We start from the raw sequence: 15,878 nt of genomic DNA, 5'->3' as shown, positions 1-15,878 counted from the left end.
TGTTTGGGTGTATGTTGCAGAGAGTGCTCTGTGTCACTCTTAGTTTCTTTTACGCACTTGAATAAATTGACTGTTCAGTTGGTCTGTTTTTCTTTCAGTCACAGAGTCAGTGGTTTCTTGTTCATTCATTAGAGACTATGTATGGGCTTTTGGTGACATCTCCAAAACCAACATTTGGTCTTACTTCAGAAGGCCAAATTTCATATGAGATTTTCTAACTGCCTCAGTTAGGAATATATTCTTACCAAACACTCAATTTTCTGTTCTTTTAAATACTACACAAGAAAATATGATGGGTATAAATTTCAGAATTGCTCCCTGAAGAGGCTTTAAATGCAGCCTTGAATCCAGGAGCCCATAACTGTTGTGAATCTTACACCATCCAGGTTGGATTGCTTGGTACTAGAAAAAACTCATTGCGATGATTAATCATGGACTACTATGTTGAAAAAGATCATCCTGAGCAGCTGTTTCCTTTACACTGTCTATAACCAGACCTTGATACCACCTCTGAAGTTAAAGCAGAGGGTTGCCAGGCTGACATTTTTTCATTCAGTAAAAAAAATGCCAAGAAATCTGCAAAGCAATCGTGTTTGTTGCTTGAAGCCCAGTGAGCATCTCTAGTGCTGAAGTTACTCCTAATGGCAGATGTCCTGTCCTGTCTCAGTTGATCCTGGCAGACTTAAAAGAGTTGGGCTTCCATCTCAGTTTGTTTCCATCAGGGCTTTCAAAATTCAATTCAGTCTTTCATCAGCTCAATATTTCAGTGTCATATTTCTATCAGTCTGGTACAGGACCTTCCTGGAACCAGGAACCTCAAAGACTTGATGCTGCAATTGAAGGTTAAAAATGACCATTTGGAGACAGTGCCCAGACATGGGCACTTTTGGGGATGCTGGGGATGATCTTACTTGTTCCTGTCCTGACAGCAACAGTCATCATCTTTGTCCTAGGAGAAAGATGTCAGAACCCTTTATATACCTATTTAGCATTTTGTTTTCCTTCTGTTATGCTTCCTTGGACTATTACTGTTGTAATGTTGGACTGTTTTTGTTTGTAATGTCTTAGAACAGTGGAGGCAGGCACTTCATTCTTTTTGAAGGAGATAAAGAATTATTCATAGAGAATAGTTGTTGATGGGTCACATCTGGGTGAACTGTCTCTTCTTTTCAGGGGTGATATTCAGCTAGTATTGGGATTGTGACTAGCACTCCTTCCAGCAAGGGAGTGAAAGAAATGAGTGGCATGATACCCTACTAAAAATGAGTTTGAACCATTCCATAGCTTAGTAGGTTTCCCTTGTGGATAAAGCTATTTTTGGAGCTAGTCAAATTCTGAAAAGATAGTTCCTTCTTGTTTGAATGCTACAGGATTACACTGTGTTACATTAAGTCATTCATTTTATCCACTTTAATAGCCTCTCAGTTTGCTGGCTAATTCCTGAAAATAGGTTTTCAACAACATTTCTTAATAACATTTTCATTCCCCTTATGATTAGTTAGATCTGGATTTTGCAAATTTCTCTGAATTAATTAATCGGGACCCTCAGGCTGCCCAGTAATTTGTGTGAATCCAGTTACCTTCTCCCTCCAGTTTTGTTCTCGGATGTTTGAAAAAGTTTACTGAAATTTTAATGTGATTAAAATGTGTGCTTCTTTCCTTGAATGACTTAAGAATCTGCTTAGATCAAGAAATTCAGGTTTCCTGTCCAAGTAATAGTTTGAAAAGATTATGATGTAAACTTGCGAAGTAGGAAAGTCTGAATCACTGAATGTTGCCCCACTGTACAGAGTTCTTACATCATTATATACTGCTCAGTAACACACTTAAACACAGGTTGCTGCTGTTTGTTAGGAAAGCAGTGATACTCTAACAGGATGTATTTCACATGTTGTTCACCTCTATGGCTCTTTCTTTAAAGTGTGTAGCAGTGGTCAGTGTCCTTGTGCAAGGAAAAAGGCTGGAACTTCAGCAGCCTAAAATGGAATAACTTCTCATTGCTGCTTGTTGTAGAATGCGTTTCTGAAAGTCACAACAATAACTATTTATTTTCCTTTTCAGATATTCACTAGCTGGAGGAAGTTCTTCATCCTACTGACGTACTCTTCCTGACTTTTCTAAGACAACAGAGATCCCACAGTGTCTGCATTGAAGGCACGCACTCTAATGTTGTTCTGCCTTTCAGTCTCTGGAAAGTCCTTTGGTGGAAGGACATTCCTAAATGTGCAAGAGTGAAAATCAAGTATTTTTGATGGAGGCAGTCTTTTTCAGCTCCTTAAAGCTATAATTTTTTTAAATGATAATGCACATATTCCAGGGAGGTGTCCTTTTGTAAAATCTGAAATGTATATCTAGGTTTGTGATAGAGAAATTGAAGATATTGAGAAACCTCAGGTATCTTGCTTTAAGAATTCCATTGGGAGATGGAGCATGGTTGTTGGAATTGTGTACAGATATGTATATAATGTCTTTTTTAACAGAAAGCTTTTCAACGTGCATAAGGAATCACTGTGTACAAAATGGTAAAGTGCTTTTGTAGATAATGTTAGTGGGGTAAATATTTGACAGGCTATAACTGAGTATTGCCTTGCCTTTATTACATGTAAAGTTTGAATTATGTGATAAGTGAATCTTGGTTTGATTTTTGTATGTGAAGTATTTGCCATTGAAAGAGTTAATCCTGTACTATGGAATCTTCTATTCGTACCTCAGTACAGACATAATTTTATTCTCTTTCTCCAATATTTCATCCGTTTTATCTATATTCTGAGCTTGGCTTTCTAATAATGGTTGTTTTAAATTTCATACACCTTGCCTCTTGAAGCTTTAAATTTAAATTATTTGTTTTCCTAAAGAATGAGCTCTTTCATATTTTCGGTTTTAAATTGTGCCAATGCAAATTCTGAACCCTATCTATTGTTCAATTTTAGTAGCAGATATTTGTGAAGCTTGTGAAATTCAGATACAATCTTTTTTTCACCTGAACATGTTTGAATGCTCACACAAATAAATCTTTATTCCCTTCATCTGTTCTGAAATATCTCATTAAGGTGTTGGCTCTGAGGCAGTGGCAAGTATTTCTTCATCATGCCCATTTTTATCATTAAAATTAATGTTTTGCAGCACAGAAGAAAAATTATCCACAGATGCAATATTCAGTCTCACTGCCTCAATCTGTGCATCTCTTTACCAAAACTGACAGACACTGGACACAAAGGCTGCAAAACTGAGCCCAAGTGTTATGTGCTAGTCCTTGTGCTAGCTTGCTTACCCAGAGAAAAGTTACTTCTTGAAAATTCTGAATTTTGAAATTTCCACTATTCCTGTAAAGGCTTTTAGATAGCTGACATCAGGCTCTGTAGATTTGGAGATAGTAACATTAGTTCATTAGTTACATGAACAATTGATTAGGTAGCTGCTATTTTTATTTTTTTTCCCCCACAGTATTACTGTGAGGTTTACCTTGGTTTCTTTCAGCAAGACTATATTCAGGTGCTTCTTATTCCAGTAGCTAAGAGAGCATTTTTGCCTTCTTTTTAATGAAGAATTTGACAATTTTATGCTTTGCATGACAGTGAGGACAGTGAGGCAACTTACATCTTTAATTCATTTTCTTTTTCCTTCCTTTTTTTTTTTCTTAATATAGATAGGAGCTTTGGAACAGAAGGATTAACATTTAAAAGTATTGGCATATCTATCTGCCTTGATACAAAAAGGCTCAGGTTTGCTAAACATTCTGGAAGCTGGTGAGGTCTCTTTGCAGGACTTCATATCTCCATGGTAGCCCTTAGTCTATGCATATTAATAGCCTTAATTTATTAATTTAAGAATTTAACAGTAAGAGGACACTGTCTTGCAAACAGAGCTAGGAAGCTTCTGCCCAGGTTGAAACAAGTTGAAAGAAATGGGTGAATGTGTGTTCATCTTGTGGCCATGCTCTTGGACACAGCACGTTTGCCAGCTAATGAGCTAATGGCTTTCCTTTATGACTAAGGGAATTTAAGGTAAATTGAACAGTGCATAAATTTGAGCTATGTTTTATAACTCCTCTTTGTTTAATATCTTTAATTATGTTGGTTTGTGTGCTCTTAAGTGTTAAGGATAGGCTCACCTTTGAGGAAACAAATTTAGCACTGCTATTGTGAAATGTGCATCTGAATATGGCACAGTGGGAAATTCACCTGTTGATGTCTCAATATTAGAACATTCAGCCCTTCAGTAGATCTGTGTGCTGTCACAGCACATGGAAATCAACAGGTGTGTTTGCACTGGAAATACAAGTTGATCAACATAAGCTATTCCCTTGTCATCTGTTAATGTAAGGACTGGAAATTAAATTAAGCAAACTTACTTGGAGATGGACAGAACTCTGAGACATAGTGAGGAAGTTAAATTTATGGTTCTGGCTTGATTGTTAAGGGTTAAGAATTTCTCAATCAGCAAATTCTAAGGTACGCTTTTTGAACACTCATTTGAAAAGTTATACATAGATGTTTTGAGTTATATTTTAGTTGTGTTCCAGGACTGTAGGTTGAGGAAATACTTCTCTGAGTAGATGGTGGCAGAATTTGCTTGATGAATGTGTTGGAGCTTAAGATGAGTAAGACCTGCAGTGAGGGCAGCTGGCCAAAAGACTTGGGCATTTAGAAGAAGACAAGACCTCATTTATGGTAGAGATGTGTATTTTTATATGTAATATATAGATTATTTAAATATAGACTATCTTAAACTGAGATTCACTGAAAAAACAAATGTGCTGTATCTTGAATGTAGAAGTACAATCAATTGCTATTGAAAAGTATTGGTGCTTTAAAAATCAGGTCTATATTAGTAACAGAAAAGAAGCTTCATTTGAAAGAAGCACCGCCTTGGTTTCTCAGAGAAAAAGAAGTATATTGATATTTTTGAGAGGTTGTTTCATCCTAAAAACATGTCTGTGTTACAATGTTGCACTGATGATTTTTCTGTGCAGGTAGTATTTCATGCAGTCTTGACTATACTAAATGACAAGCTATCTCTATTTATGCAAACATTTAAATTAGTAGAACTGCTTATTTGTCAGGGATTTAATGATTAGGCAGTAAATAAACTCACTGTTTAAAAACAATAAAATCAGTTATTTGAACTGAAGGCTTGCTTTTTTGTAAGTATCAGATGTGTCATCTATTTTTTTAACCTTATTTTCCTTGCAGTTGCACTTTGCAGTTGATGGCCAGTTTACTGAAGGATGGCGGTATGATCACTAGTGCACAGAATGCTTTTGGTGTAATAATGAAGCAGTTCCTTCTCCAGGTGCCAGGGTTCCTCTGCAGCTCCAAACATTCTGTGTGTGCCTGTGTGGGTACAGACAGATGAACCAATTGTTACGGAACAGACTAAGTGGGGTGTTTTTGCCCCTGCTGTGCAGGAGGGGCAGGTGGAGGGGAAAGGTAGGGCTGGGGGCATTGGCACTTCACTGAAAAGCAGCTGGCACGGTGCGAGTTCACATCCTACTGTAGCCACCATCACCCCTTCTTCTGCCTTTTAATGTGCTTTTAATGTACTTGTGCAATTTCTCGTTCAGCTCTCAGTACTTTATGTGACGTTCCATATTAGTTTTTAAACAACGTGGTTTGTAGTAGTTTTACATTAACCTTACTTTGAAGGACATGCATTTTTGCCCTCAGAAAATGTCACCGTTGGAATATTATCTGGAGTGCTGATAAGCACAGGTGTAAATCAAGGATCGGGGCAATCACTAATCGTTTTTGTAAGCTGCTGGGGAGGAGCTTATGGTATTAGCACAAACCTGCTTGTTGTTTTTAACTGTGTTTTGCATATGTGCTAGAAACTGCACTGAGCACATGCCATAGACAAATTGCATGTAATGGTTTCCTGCCACCATTAAAACATGATTACAGAGGGCGATGAAAGTGTATATCTTGTTTTCTGTAATGCTGCTGCCTGTTTATAGCAGTGTATTTAAATTTTACTTCTGTCACTCTACACCAACATAATAAACCTCCTCGTAAACTACATGACCTAGAAATAAAGAAGGAAAAGTTTAATGAAATGTTGACACCTGAGTGGTCAGTAAAATGAGACTCGGGATCCCTTCCCAAGAGGGAGTGCTCTTGAGGTTTTCTAGTGCGGTTATTGCCCTTGTGTCAGTAATGGTAAGCAGAAAATTTATAAGTTGGCGTTCAGTTTTCAGTGGTAATCATCTCAGAATTTGTACCATTTACAGATGGCAACGCTTTAAAACCCCCTTTAACCCCCTTTGTAGTCCCCATCCTGCCAGCCAAGTGAAACTGATGAAGTGCTCACATCAAATTGCAACCCCCCAGGGTTTAACCTTTAACTGATGACAAAGAGCTGCACACCTGTAATTATACTTCATTACTATTTTCAGCTGCTAAAAACTGTATGTGTGGCACATGGCAAATTATTCCTTTTCCTCCTACCAACTTTTCTGTGCCCCTAGGGCAGAGAGGATGTCCATGTGCTCTAAACAACTGGAGTTGCCTGGATGTACACAATTGTGCTTGCTTTTGAGGGAGAAGATGATGTAATTGGTCCTGTCTAAAAAGAATGGTCAAAGTTGGGGTTTTCAGGTCATGATTCTTTGTTTTGTTCTTGGCTGATGGAATGGTAGGCTATTACTCCTGATTTTTTTTCTCTAAAACAAATTTTTCTTACTCTTTTCTTTAGTCAGAGACTTACCAAGATTTCTGCAATCACAGTGTGTTTTCCTCTACCTGCCAGCTTGTCTTTCAGTCTGTCGTTTTTAGCTGCTTTCAGCTGAATTTACAAAGGCATTGAGGTGTCAACATTTTTTAATTAAAATTTTCTGAAAATAGGTAGGCTTGAGGTATATTAATAAATACATCCTAATGAAGGTTAAATTAGACAGCAGATAAATGGTGGAGATGCGTAGTCTTGTGGAAAAAAAAGTCCACAGGAGTCCAGGCTTTCCTGATCCCATTGTGTGTGGTGCAACCTCCAATGGCAGTAAAGTTTCTGTTTTGTTTTTGTTTGTTATTTGAAACTGGCACCTATTCATGTTGAATAATAACAACACCAAGAGTAAATCTCATGGAGTGATGTGTCTGAGGTTTTCCTGCTGCTGAGAGTTGCGTGTTTAGTCATGGCTATTGACCCAGCACTCAGTGACCCTGCCTGTCTGCAGGCCCTGCTTGGCTAAACAGGCAGCAATATGATGTGAATCAGGGTTAAAAATAAGTGGTTGTATATTACAGCTTTCTATACACTGAGTTTTATTCACACACATGGACTTTGTCTGATAGCAAGATACAGCTGTCACAGTTGATTTTACTCTCTTACCATGATTTCTGTTTTGGGTTAACCTTGGGAATAAAGAACTAAAACAGTGCTAACAAAGTTGACAGCAGTTCACATGGTTCCATTTAAAAAAAGGATGTAAAAAAATCACACTGGTAGGGAAGGAAAAAAAATCTTACTTTAACCTTTTTTTCTATAGGGAAAAGATAATACAAAAAGGTGAAAATGATGAATCAGGTGGATACTCTGGAGTCGAATCAACAGCCTAGCTTGGTCTCTGCTGTTATGATAAATAGCACTGTATCTTGTGCTTTACCTTATTTTCCAAATTTACTTTTGTGTGAAAATGAAACATAGTGAGAAAAGGTGTTTACCTTATATCTTTTGAAAACTCAGAATAAACTTCTGAAGCAGATAGCAGTAATGAGGATTATCCAACAAGCCCCAGGGATCTAAACTAAAATTCAATTTTGGCTGAATTAAGGGCATGGCTCTCAATATAGTTTCCATTAAAAAAAAAAATCTTCTCACTGTTATAGATACCAATTCTAAAGAGCAGATGTAGGGCCCTGACTGGCTTGTAAGGTGTTGCAGATACTATTTTACAGCTCAGTAATAATTTTGGAGGGATCACATCTGCAGTGTTTTACTTCATAGCAACATCACATGCTCTTGCTTCTTCAGCTTTGTTTTTCCAGATCCATAAGGCTGCAGCTTGGGTTATTGTTCATCTATGCCATGTTATTTCCTCTTTTCCTCATTACAGAGATTGTTGTTCACATTCCTGGTCAGTCCTGAAGCACCGTAGTTCCTGTACATTACTGAGGTGATTGAACTCACTTTGGCACTACAGAGCAGGGACACAGGTTTGAAATGGACAAGGCAGTGGGGCCTGCAACTGGGAAAAAGGGTTTCAGATTTTTCTGCCTACTTTTTAAGTTTGTCCTTCAGCATATCATAGCCAGAGGTGATGCTGTAGGGTAGGTATGATTATTGCATTGGTACTGAGAATCAGGGGCAATAGCTAAGGAAAAAAGCAACTGCAACACATAACCTGCTCAGGGCGTTACCTGCAGCTGAAGGAAGTACAGTGAACTAGTTTTTTCCTTTGTTAGATGCACTTGGATTTGGCCATGGGGATTGCTGCTTGTCCTTAGGGGTTAGGAGTCCATCCTCTTCTTGGATGGAGGTATGTGTGTAGCTTTGTTTGGAGTCAGGTAATACAAAGAAAGCTTTACTATCTCGAAACAGGAATATATACGATAGTATTGTGAGGTATTTTATTCCCTTTTGTTGTGAGCAAAGCTGTAACAAGTTGTTTTATACATTGCACACAGGTAAGCCATTAACAAAGCAAATAGCTAGATGAAGAAAAAGTAGGGGTAGAATTGCCCCTGCTTCGTTTCCCAGATCAACATTCAGGCCCCCTCTGCCTAGCACCATGTTTCCTCAAAGGCCCATGATGGTGATAGATGTGTTACCAGCACATCAAACTTCCAATAACTGAAGTTTACATCACCCTCATGACAAAGTGTTTCTTAAGACACAAGGAAAAGCATCTAAGACTAGTAGACGTAGTGCTGCCAACCTTCTGAGTGGGCCACCAGCTTATCCAAAATGCTGTGCTAGCTGCTGTCAGCCAGATATGTGAAATGGGTAGTTCTGCTGCAGGCTGTAGCAGTTGCTCTCTGTCTACTGAGCCCCAGGAGAGAGAGGGAGAGACTGAAATTCCAACAAGAAACTAAAAGTCAGGTTGGGATGTGTAGCAAGCAGGATGAAAACTTGAGGCTTCAGTAGTACCTTCAGCTTAGAGCAATTTAGTTACCGAAACGCTCTACAAATGAATCACAAATAGCTGTGGTTCTCGTAGCATACAGGGTTTCTTTCAAGTTCTTAAAACAAACAGCAGAATGTCACCACAGCCTTTAATTTCTTCTTGTACATACCATTCACAGTACATTAACAGCCCAAATAATATTGCACTGGATTATTTTAAAAATTTTTCATTTTGCAAGTAGTATTCACTTTTCAAAGCCAACAGATAACTTGGTCAACTCGCACCAAGAAAATGGTTAGATAAGAATCCTATACTTTATTTATACCACATGGATTTGTAACCCCAAAGGGAAATGAGAATGAGCTGTAAACTGTTTCTTTGTTAAAGATAGAAAATTAGTAAATCCTTGCTGATTAAATGTAGAAAGACTGGGAAAAAAACCATGAAATCTGAAAGTTATCTCATTCCTGTTAGACTGCTTGCTGTATATGTAATTATATTCTATACTGTGAAAGTCCATCTACATTTAGAAATCCAGCAGTCTAGAGATTAACATGGTAAAAAAAAATAATATATTTTTAAGAAAAGAGAAGAAATAAGTGTTTGCCTCAGAGGAGAAAGTTTTCAGATTTCAGTCATCTGGGGTTTTTTTAGGTGCAATCTTTGAGGCAACAAAATGTCTTTTGGCATTTGGCACTCTAATAAGGACAATATTTTAATACTGGCACAAGCTAAAAACAGCACAGAATGACAAAATACAAGACATGAAACGAACTGCAGCCACTGGGATGATGGTAAGCTAGTTTGAATATACAGAGAACTTAAACAGTTTTGCTGATGAATTGTGAAAGTTTCTGCAAAACCATATTTATTCTCCTCTTTTACCAAATCACAAGTTTTCCTAAACAGGGAGGGAGAAAAGTTTCAAATGTCCTCTAGAAAATCAGCAGCTGCTGGACAATCAACACGGCGGCTTGTTAAGCCATCAATAGGCATGAGGCTCTTTATGACTCAGAGCTCGGGTGCGTGAGGCAGAGCTGGTGGCACTTCGGATCACTTCCATCCATCTGTGAGGAGGCACGAGGAGGGACACAAACAAAAGAATGGTCAATTCCCAAGGGAAGATTTCTTGAAAGATATAGTCTGCGCTAATAGTTGTACAGTTTTATTTTCTGTGTCTACAGGAGCATCTTACTTGCTACTTAACTTCTGTCTGAAATCAAGAGGATCCAAATGACTGCCACTACAGAAAGGAGGTTTAAAGAGAATAAGCAGCAGGTGTGGGACCCAAAACTCACAAGCTTTGTAGTGATTTTACTTGCTCTGCAGACACCAAACCTTTTTCTTAACTCGAGAGTGAAAAAACGTACTTTAGCTGCAATATCTATTTCTTTTTCCTAGAACTGAGAAAGGGATTTTGTGTTTTCATTTATCACCTCTTTCCCACAATGTTTTATTTATAGCTTTAGACTGACATGGCTAAAACTTAAAAATAAATTTCTTTGATGAGAATTTTGGGATTTTTGACGTTTTAGTGCTTCATATAAAAGACTTAAATTAGTTCCTAGTATGAACAACCGCAAACCACAAATTAGGAGGAGGAGTGCCTTTTCCCTGGCTCTCCATGTATCTGAAGTTCAGTGAGAAGTGTAAAAATTACATGGTGAAGTGGCATAAATATGGAGTAGGAACAGCTGCTTCTGTGAAAAAATTGGAATTTTATTTAAGGTGTGGATTTTTTTATGCTGTTGTGCTAGAGGGAGCAAAGCTATTCTGAAGAGCTCCTGAGAAGTCCTGTAATCTGTTCACATACTTTGTGAAAGCCCCAGGTTAGATGGGGCTTTGAGCAACCTGGTCTAGTGAAAGGTACCCCTGCCCCTGGCAGGGGGTTTGGAACTAGATGATCTTTAAGGTCCCTTCCAACCAAAACCATTCTGACTTTATGAAGTCTGAGACCTAATGCTCCCCATACAGCGAGCTTGATCAATTTTGACTGGATAGTTCAAGGTTTTGCAGTGATTACAGTTACAGCTTCCACATCATCAAAACCAATCACTTGATTTTAGTGGTATCAGGTTTAAAATGTCTCATAATTTTGACAGGTTCTTTCTCCTGTTGTGCTGAACTACTTGCCTGCATTACTGAACCAATTTATTAAACTTTACATCTATTAATGTTGTACTGAAAAACACTTCTGGAATTGAACAAAAATTTCCTCTCACAGAAGACAAACTTACCTTTCAAACGTATATTCACTTTCAGCCCTGAAGTAGTACACGTGGGATTTGAAATGTAGCTTGAACACATAATCTTTGTGAATGTTTTCAGATTCAGAAGGAATAGTAAGTGAATATCCCAATAAAGGAAGGCTGGCTAAAGGATGATTGTCCTGAAAAGATATGATGGAAAGTGCTGTGAGATCAAATGCTCTTAATTAAAGAGAGCACATAAGTAAATGGAGGGGAGATACGCACTCATTTAAAGATCACTGTGTTTCCACGTGTGTGCAGAAAAACACCAGGCTTTTATATTTGCAAAAAACTTAATTAATTATCTGCCATTGTTACAGACCATCATCAGGATGGTGCATGTTCATTGTGGGCATTGTTACTCCTTTAGAAGCCTGCTGGCCACCCAGCAGCATTCATTGCTTCAGTCCTTTCACTGCATGGCATAGCATGGCATGTTTGAACAAATTATTTCTTTCTGCCTCTTACATGTAGAATATACTCCAATTCATAATTTTTAATCTCAGAATTCATAATCTCAGAATTTGTACAAGAGAAAAGTCTTATTTAAGCTTGCACCACAACCTCTGAGGAGTAGTGAGGTCTGCTGTACTTTTAAGGATGATCTGTACTGTGACTGTTGAAAGCTTCAGGAAAGAACTGACAAGGGAGCAGATTGAGAACAGGCCCTGCTCTGTGTTCCAGTGGCAGTGAAGGCTGTGTGTGTAGCTGTGACAAGTGCACCTGCTTCTCTCGCCTGCAGCATCTCTGACTGATGTCCACTTTTCTTTTTGCTCCCTCTTTGGAAAAAAAACCCCAAACATCTTCTCCAGGCACACACACTCATCCAGTCAGTTACCTGGTGCGATTTATAGAAGAACATGCAGAAGTTGGTGAACACCACCCAAAGCTTCTGCCACCCGTTGCTGTTTTTGAATTTTCTTAGGAGGTTTCCAGACAGCTGGTTCTGAAACATATCAAAATTAGCCAAATAAAACAGTGGTATTTGCAGCTTAATTATTGTAAGAAAAATTATTTGACTTTATCTGGTTGTACGTGACCTTGTGGTACATGAAAATGTTTTGGTTGAATGGACATACTTTTCTGAATTTTATTGCTGCTAAGTAGTACTTTATGTAACTTTTGTTTGCAGCTGGGTACTTCCAAAGTCTCAAAGCTACTACACTAATTATTTTCTCAATTGAGATGGCTTTAAGTAATTTATTACTAAACATAAGTCTTATTATCCTACTCTGTTCTTTTAGAATGATATTTAAAAAGAATGGAAACAGAAAGTCCGACATGAATTTGTGATGTAAAGGAAAATTGTGACATACTTGAGAGTTGCAGATCGAGATTGAGCTCTCAGTACCCAGGGAGTTCACACGGTAACTTTTCGAAGATTTCAAAAACAAGGACTGTTAACCTTATTCTTAGCTGGATTTTGGGTAGTTTAACAAAAAAGGAGGAGGAAGCCGTAACAAAGTACATGTATTCAATGGCTGGTTGAAGAAACTGCTCTTCACATACTGAATATGTAAAGCGCAGTATCATTGCTCCCTGCAATTGAAAGGGAGTTCTCAGTGAATTATTAATGACTTCCCATTCCTTGTAGACTGCAAGGGCTCTCACCTAGATCAAAACAGCTGTTTACATCATTCTGTTTATATAATAACTTAATGTGTAAAGCTTAATAGTCAAAATCTGGAGGTCCTGGTGTACCTACTACAAATGAAGTATTCTTAAAAAGTTCTGTTGTCACCAGCCTTGGATATATATTAAAGCCTTTATCATCTCATTCTCTGATATCTGGACTGCTGCCTCCTTGTCCTAAGTTACACGTGTACTCCTTCATTTTCTGTTACCTCATTACTCTGGAGGATATCATAAAAGGACAGGCTTTGCATTCGGTACCAGCAGACATATGAAATGGAAACAGGCCGCTGATCACTGATCAGTCCAGCAGGTAGGGAGGAACAGTCACTGACAGAGAGAGGATCTTCTACCACAAGAGAGACAGAAAGGAGGGAGAGACACAAAGAAAATAAACAATAATGCTGAAGTGAGAGGCACCGACAGAATGACGTGAGCATGAGCGTAACCTGCCACGCATGGAACAGCAGTGGAGCTGAAGATGTTTTCACAGAACAACACATGTCTCCAGGGCGTGTTTGGTCTTCACTGCTTTGTTTGTGTTCATTTGAGGCACGGGGAAGGAATAAAAATGAGGAACAATGAGCACTGATCTCAGACCTAGTTAGATTTGCCTAACTAAATGTTTTAATTATTAAAATGAGTCACTGGTTTTATATCTATTTATAATAAGCCCTCTGCTTTAGAGAAAAATATGAGACCTTGTCCTGTGCTGAACTATTCCTCCCTTTCAGGATATAAGGGCATAAAGAGTGGAAAATTCACCTGCGTGGGATCAAAATGAGGCTCTACAGTCAGCATTGTCTAGTACAGAATAATTTTCCTTGTCATATTTCAGCAACAAACTCAGCTTCAGTTTAAAAACAGAGGTGGTTACACAAACTAGGAATAGGTCTGTCCTTGCATGTATATGTTCTGCATCAATACATCTTTTCTAGAGCAATGACGGCCTGATGTCTGAGGGCTGCTGCTTGAGTGCAAATGCACTCAGCTTTACGATTCTTTTTTCCATTTTCATGGAGCATTAATTTCCATTTGATGAGGGCTGTGATAAAGTACTCCGAGCTCCCTGGAGACTGTCTTGGCGAAGGAAGAACACTTTAGCAGGCTTACCACTTCATCCTAAAACCTACGCTGAACTAGGAGTCTTTTATTTCAGTCTTTGAAAAGTCAGTGTCTGCACCTCGGCTGTTGAGTACAGAATTAACAAATGTGTATCAAATTGGCTTAGCTGTGATCAGGGGGAAAAAAAGTGGTTTTATTTTGAGTTGGAAAACGCAAATAAAGAAAAAGCAAATGAGACTGAGCAATGACAAAAGGTTCCAGAAAAGATGGCTAGGTAAAGAAAGTAAGTTAGTAATACACATAATTAAAACTCTGGCTGCAGCAGCTAAAGACAATATCCTTTCCGCTCGAGCAATGACTTAATGCCTCTATAACTGAAAGCATTAAGACAGTTTGAACTACTTTAAATTTTAAAGGGCATCAACATTTTTTTGGACAGTTACTTCTATGAAAATTACTGCTCTAACTGATTTTACAGAGGTGCACTATGGGAGTGGATATGTGCTTCTTGAGTGATGGTTTATGCCATCGTTCGAGGATATGGGAGGCAGTTCAGTAGGTGTGCCTGAAACTTCCCCAGAAGGAGACAATGGAACAGTGCACTTATTAATGAGGAGCAAAAAGGAAATTGTCGATTCAAAAGCGAGCCTGGAGCTGCAGTTCAGATCGTTCTGAGGCAGATACCTCCACAGCAATACTAAAGTCGATCATTGAAACACTGGTATTTCTGTGCCAGCAGACGTGCACCGTAGTGTTGCCACGGTGTGGTGACTGACGTTCGAGTGAGGTGCGGGATGCACTGAGGTCGTCCTCAGATTCCTGGTCTACAGTAGTTTCATCAGGAGACTCTATGAAATGCAGGGAAAAAGCATCTTTCTTCCTCTATGCAACAACATATATAATTGGAAAAATTAAACAAATCAATTCTGTCCACAATATTGTGAACTAATTTTAAAACACAATTTTAGAAGTAATTTTGTGCAGATTTTAAGTAGACTATTATATTTTATATATTTACTTAATGTGTTTCTGCAAGTGTTAGAATTAAAGACTAACTACCATGCTTTGTTGGTGTTTTAATACCTTCCAAGGACAGGCACTGCCCAAATCTGGGTATATAGTTCCTGAAATCATTATGCTTAAATCACTTCTCTATTCAATGAAAATTTCTGCTAACATCAACAAGAACATTAAAATGACACATCTATAAATATATCTATACATATATATATAAATCAACTTCAAATGCATTGGTTTGACCTCTGGCCAGCATTTTTCACCATTTTGCTTAGCAGCAATTAGCAATCATACTGACAAAAGTGAGTTAAACGTACTCTCTAGCATTTACTTACTATTGTCAGGTGGGCTGCTTGCCAGTAGCTCTGGGGCAGGGCCACTGCTTTTTTCTGCAAGGTCTATTGCCATCTGGATGTCCTCAGTCCATTTGTCCATTTCAGCACGGGTACTAACAATGAAAATTAAAGTTTTATTCACTTTTTTACAGGCTGAAAGCAAACTCTAAGAAACAAGCTAAGCTTACTTTTAATTAAATAAATTTAGTCACAAGATGCTACTTTTTTTTTCCCCTGATAACTTAGATTTGGTTCCAACTTGCCACTCTGTTTTGTCCTGTTCACTTTTTTTTTAGCAAGTGGCTTTCACAAAAAAAATACACCTTTGAAATTGTTTTAGGAGCAAATACAAACAAAATGATGCCTCTCTGTCCCACTGTGACAGCTGCAGAGAAATACAGTTTACATGTGTGTGTTGTCTTCACTGGATTACCTTGCAGCAACAACGATGGACTGGTGTTGACCTCGTAGAGTCAGACAATGAGGAACTCCCCATTCCTCCTCACTTTCTTCTATCTGAGA

At 38.3% G+C, this 15,878-nt stretch overlaps 2 protein-coding genes across 13 annotated transcripts in view; one reads left to right on the top strand and one right to left on the bottom strand.

The window, feature by feature from the left end:
- Nucleotides 1–5,125, top strand: part of STK24 (serine/threonine kinase 24) — a 54,127-nt gene extending 49,002 nt beyond the window's left edge. For all 3 annotated transcript variants that reach the window (XM_064646066.1, XM_064646067.1, XM_064646068.1), the window contains one exon: nucleotides 2,062–5,125. In XM_064646066.1, coding sequence (XP_064502136.1) covers nucleotides 2,062–2,098 — 37 coding nt within the window. In that variant the 3' untranslated portion in view covers nucleotides 2,099–5,125. The remainder of the gene's footprint in view (nucleotides 1–2,061) is intronic.
- A 3,414-nt stretch (nucleotides 5,126–8,539) lies between these two features.
- Nucleotides 8,540–15,878, bottom strand: part of FARP1 (FERM, ARH/RhoGEF and pleckstrin domain protein 1) — a 205,626-nt gene continuing 198,287 nt past the window's right edge. For 6 of the 10 annotated variants that reach the window (XM_064646056.1, XM_064646059.1, XM_064646060.1 and 3 more), the window contains exons 22-27: nucleotides 15,790–15,872; nucleotides 15,357–15,469; nucleotides 14,689–14,852; nucleotides 12,146–12,253; nucleotides 11,296–11,447; nucleotides 8,540–10,125 (exon numbers count right to left, since the gene is read on the bottom strand). In XM_064646056.1, the coding sequence (XP_064502126.1) occupies nucleotides 10,044–10,125; nucleotides 11,296–11,447; nucleotides 12,146–12,253; nucleotides 14,689–14,852; nucleotides 15,357–15,469; nucleotides 15,790–15,872 (702 nt within the window). In that variant the 3' untranslated portion in view covers nucleotides 8,540–10,043. Of the gene's footprint in view, nucleotides 10,126–11,295; nucleotides 11,448–12,145; nucleotides 12,254–13,151; nucleotides 13,289–14,688; nucleotides 14,853–15,356; nucleotides 15,470–15,789; nucleotides 15,873–15,878 lie in introns of those variants that run through there. The other 4 variants (XM_064646063.1, XM_064646064.1, XR_010428419.1 and 1 more) reach the window with 4 other exon arrangements.

The sequence above is a fragment of the Pseudopipra pipra genome, chromosome 2, assembly GCF_036250125.1.
Source record: "Pseudopipra pipra isolate bDixPip1 chromosome 2, bDixPip1.hap1, whole genome shotgun sequence".
Classification (NCBI taxonomy): Eukaryota; Metazoa; Chordata; class Aves; order Passeriformes; family Pipridae; genus Pseudopipra; species Pseudopipra pipra.
Note: the sequence above shows the minus strand (reverse complement) of the source record. Positions and strands in the feature narration are given on the sequence as shown.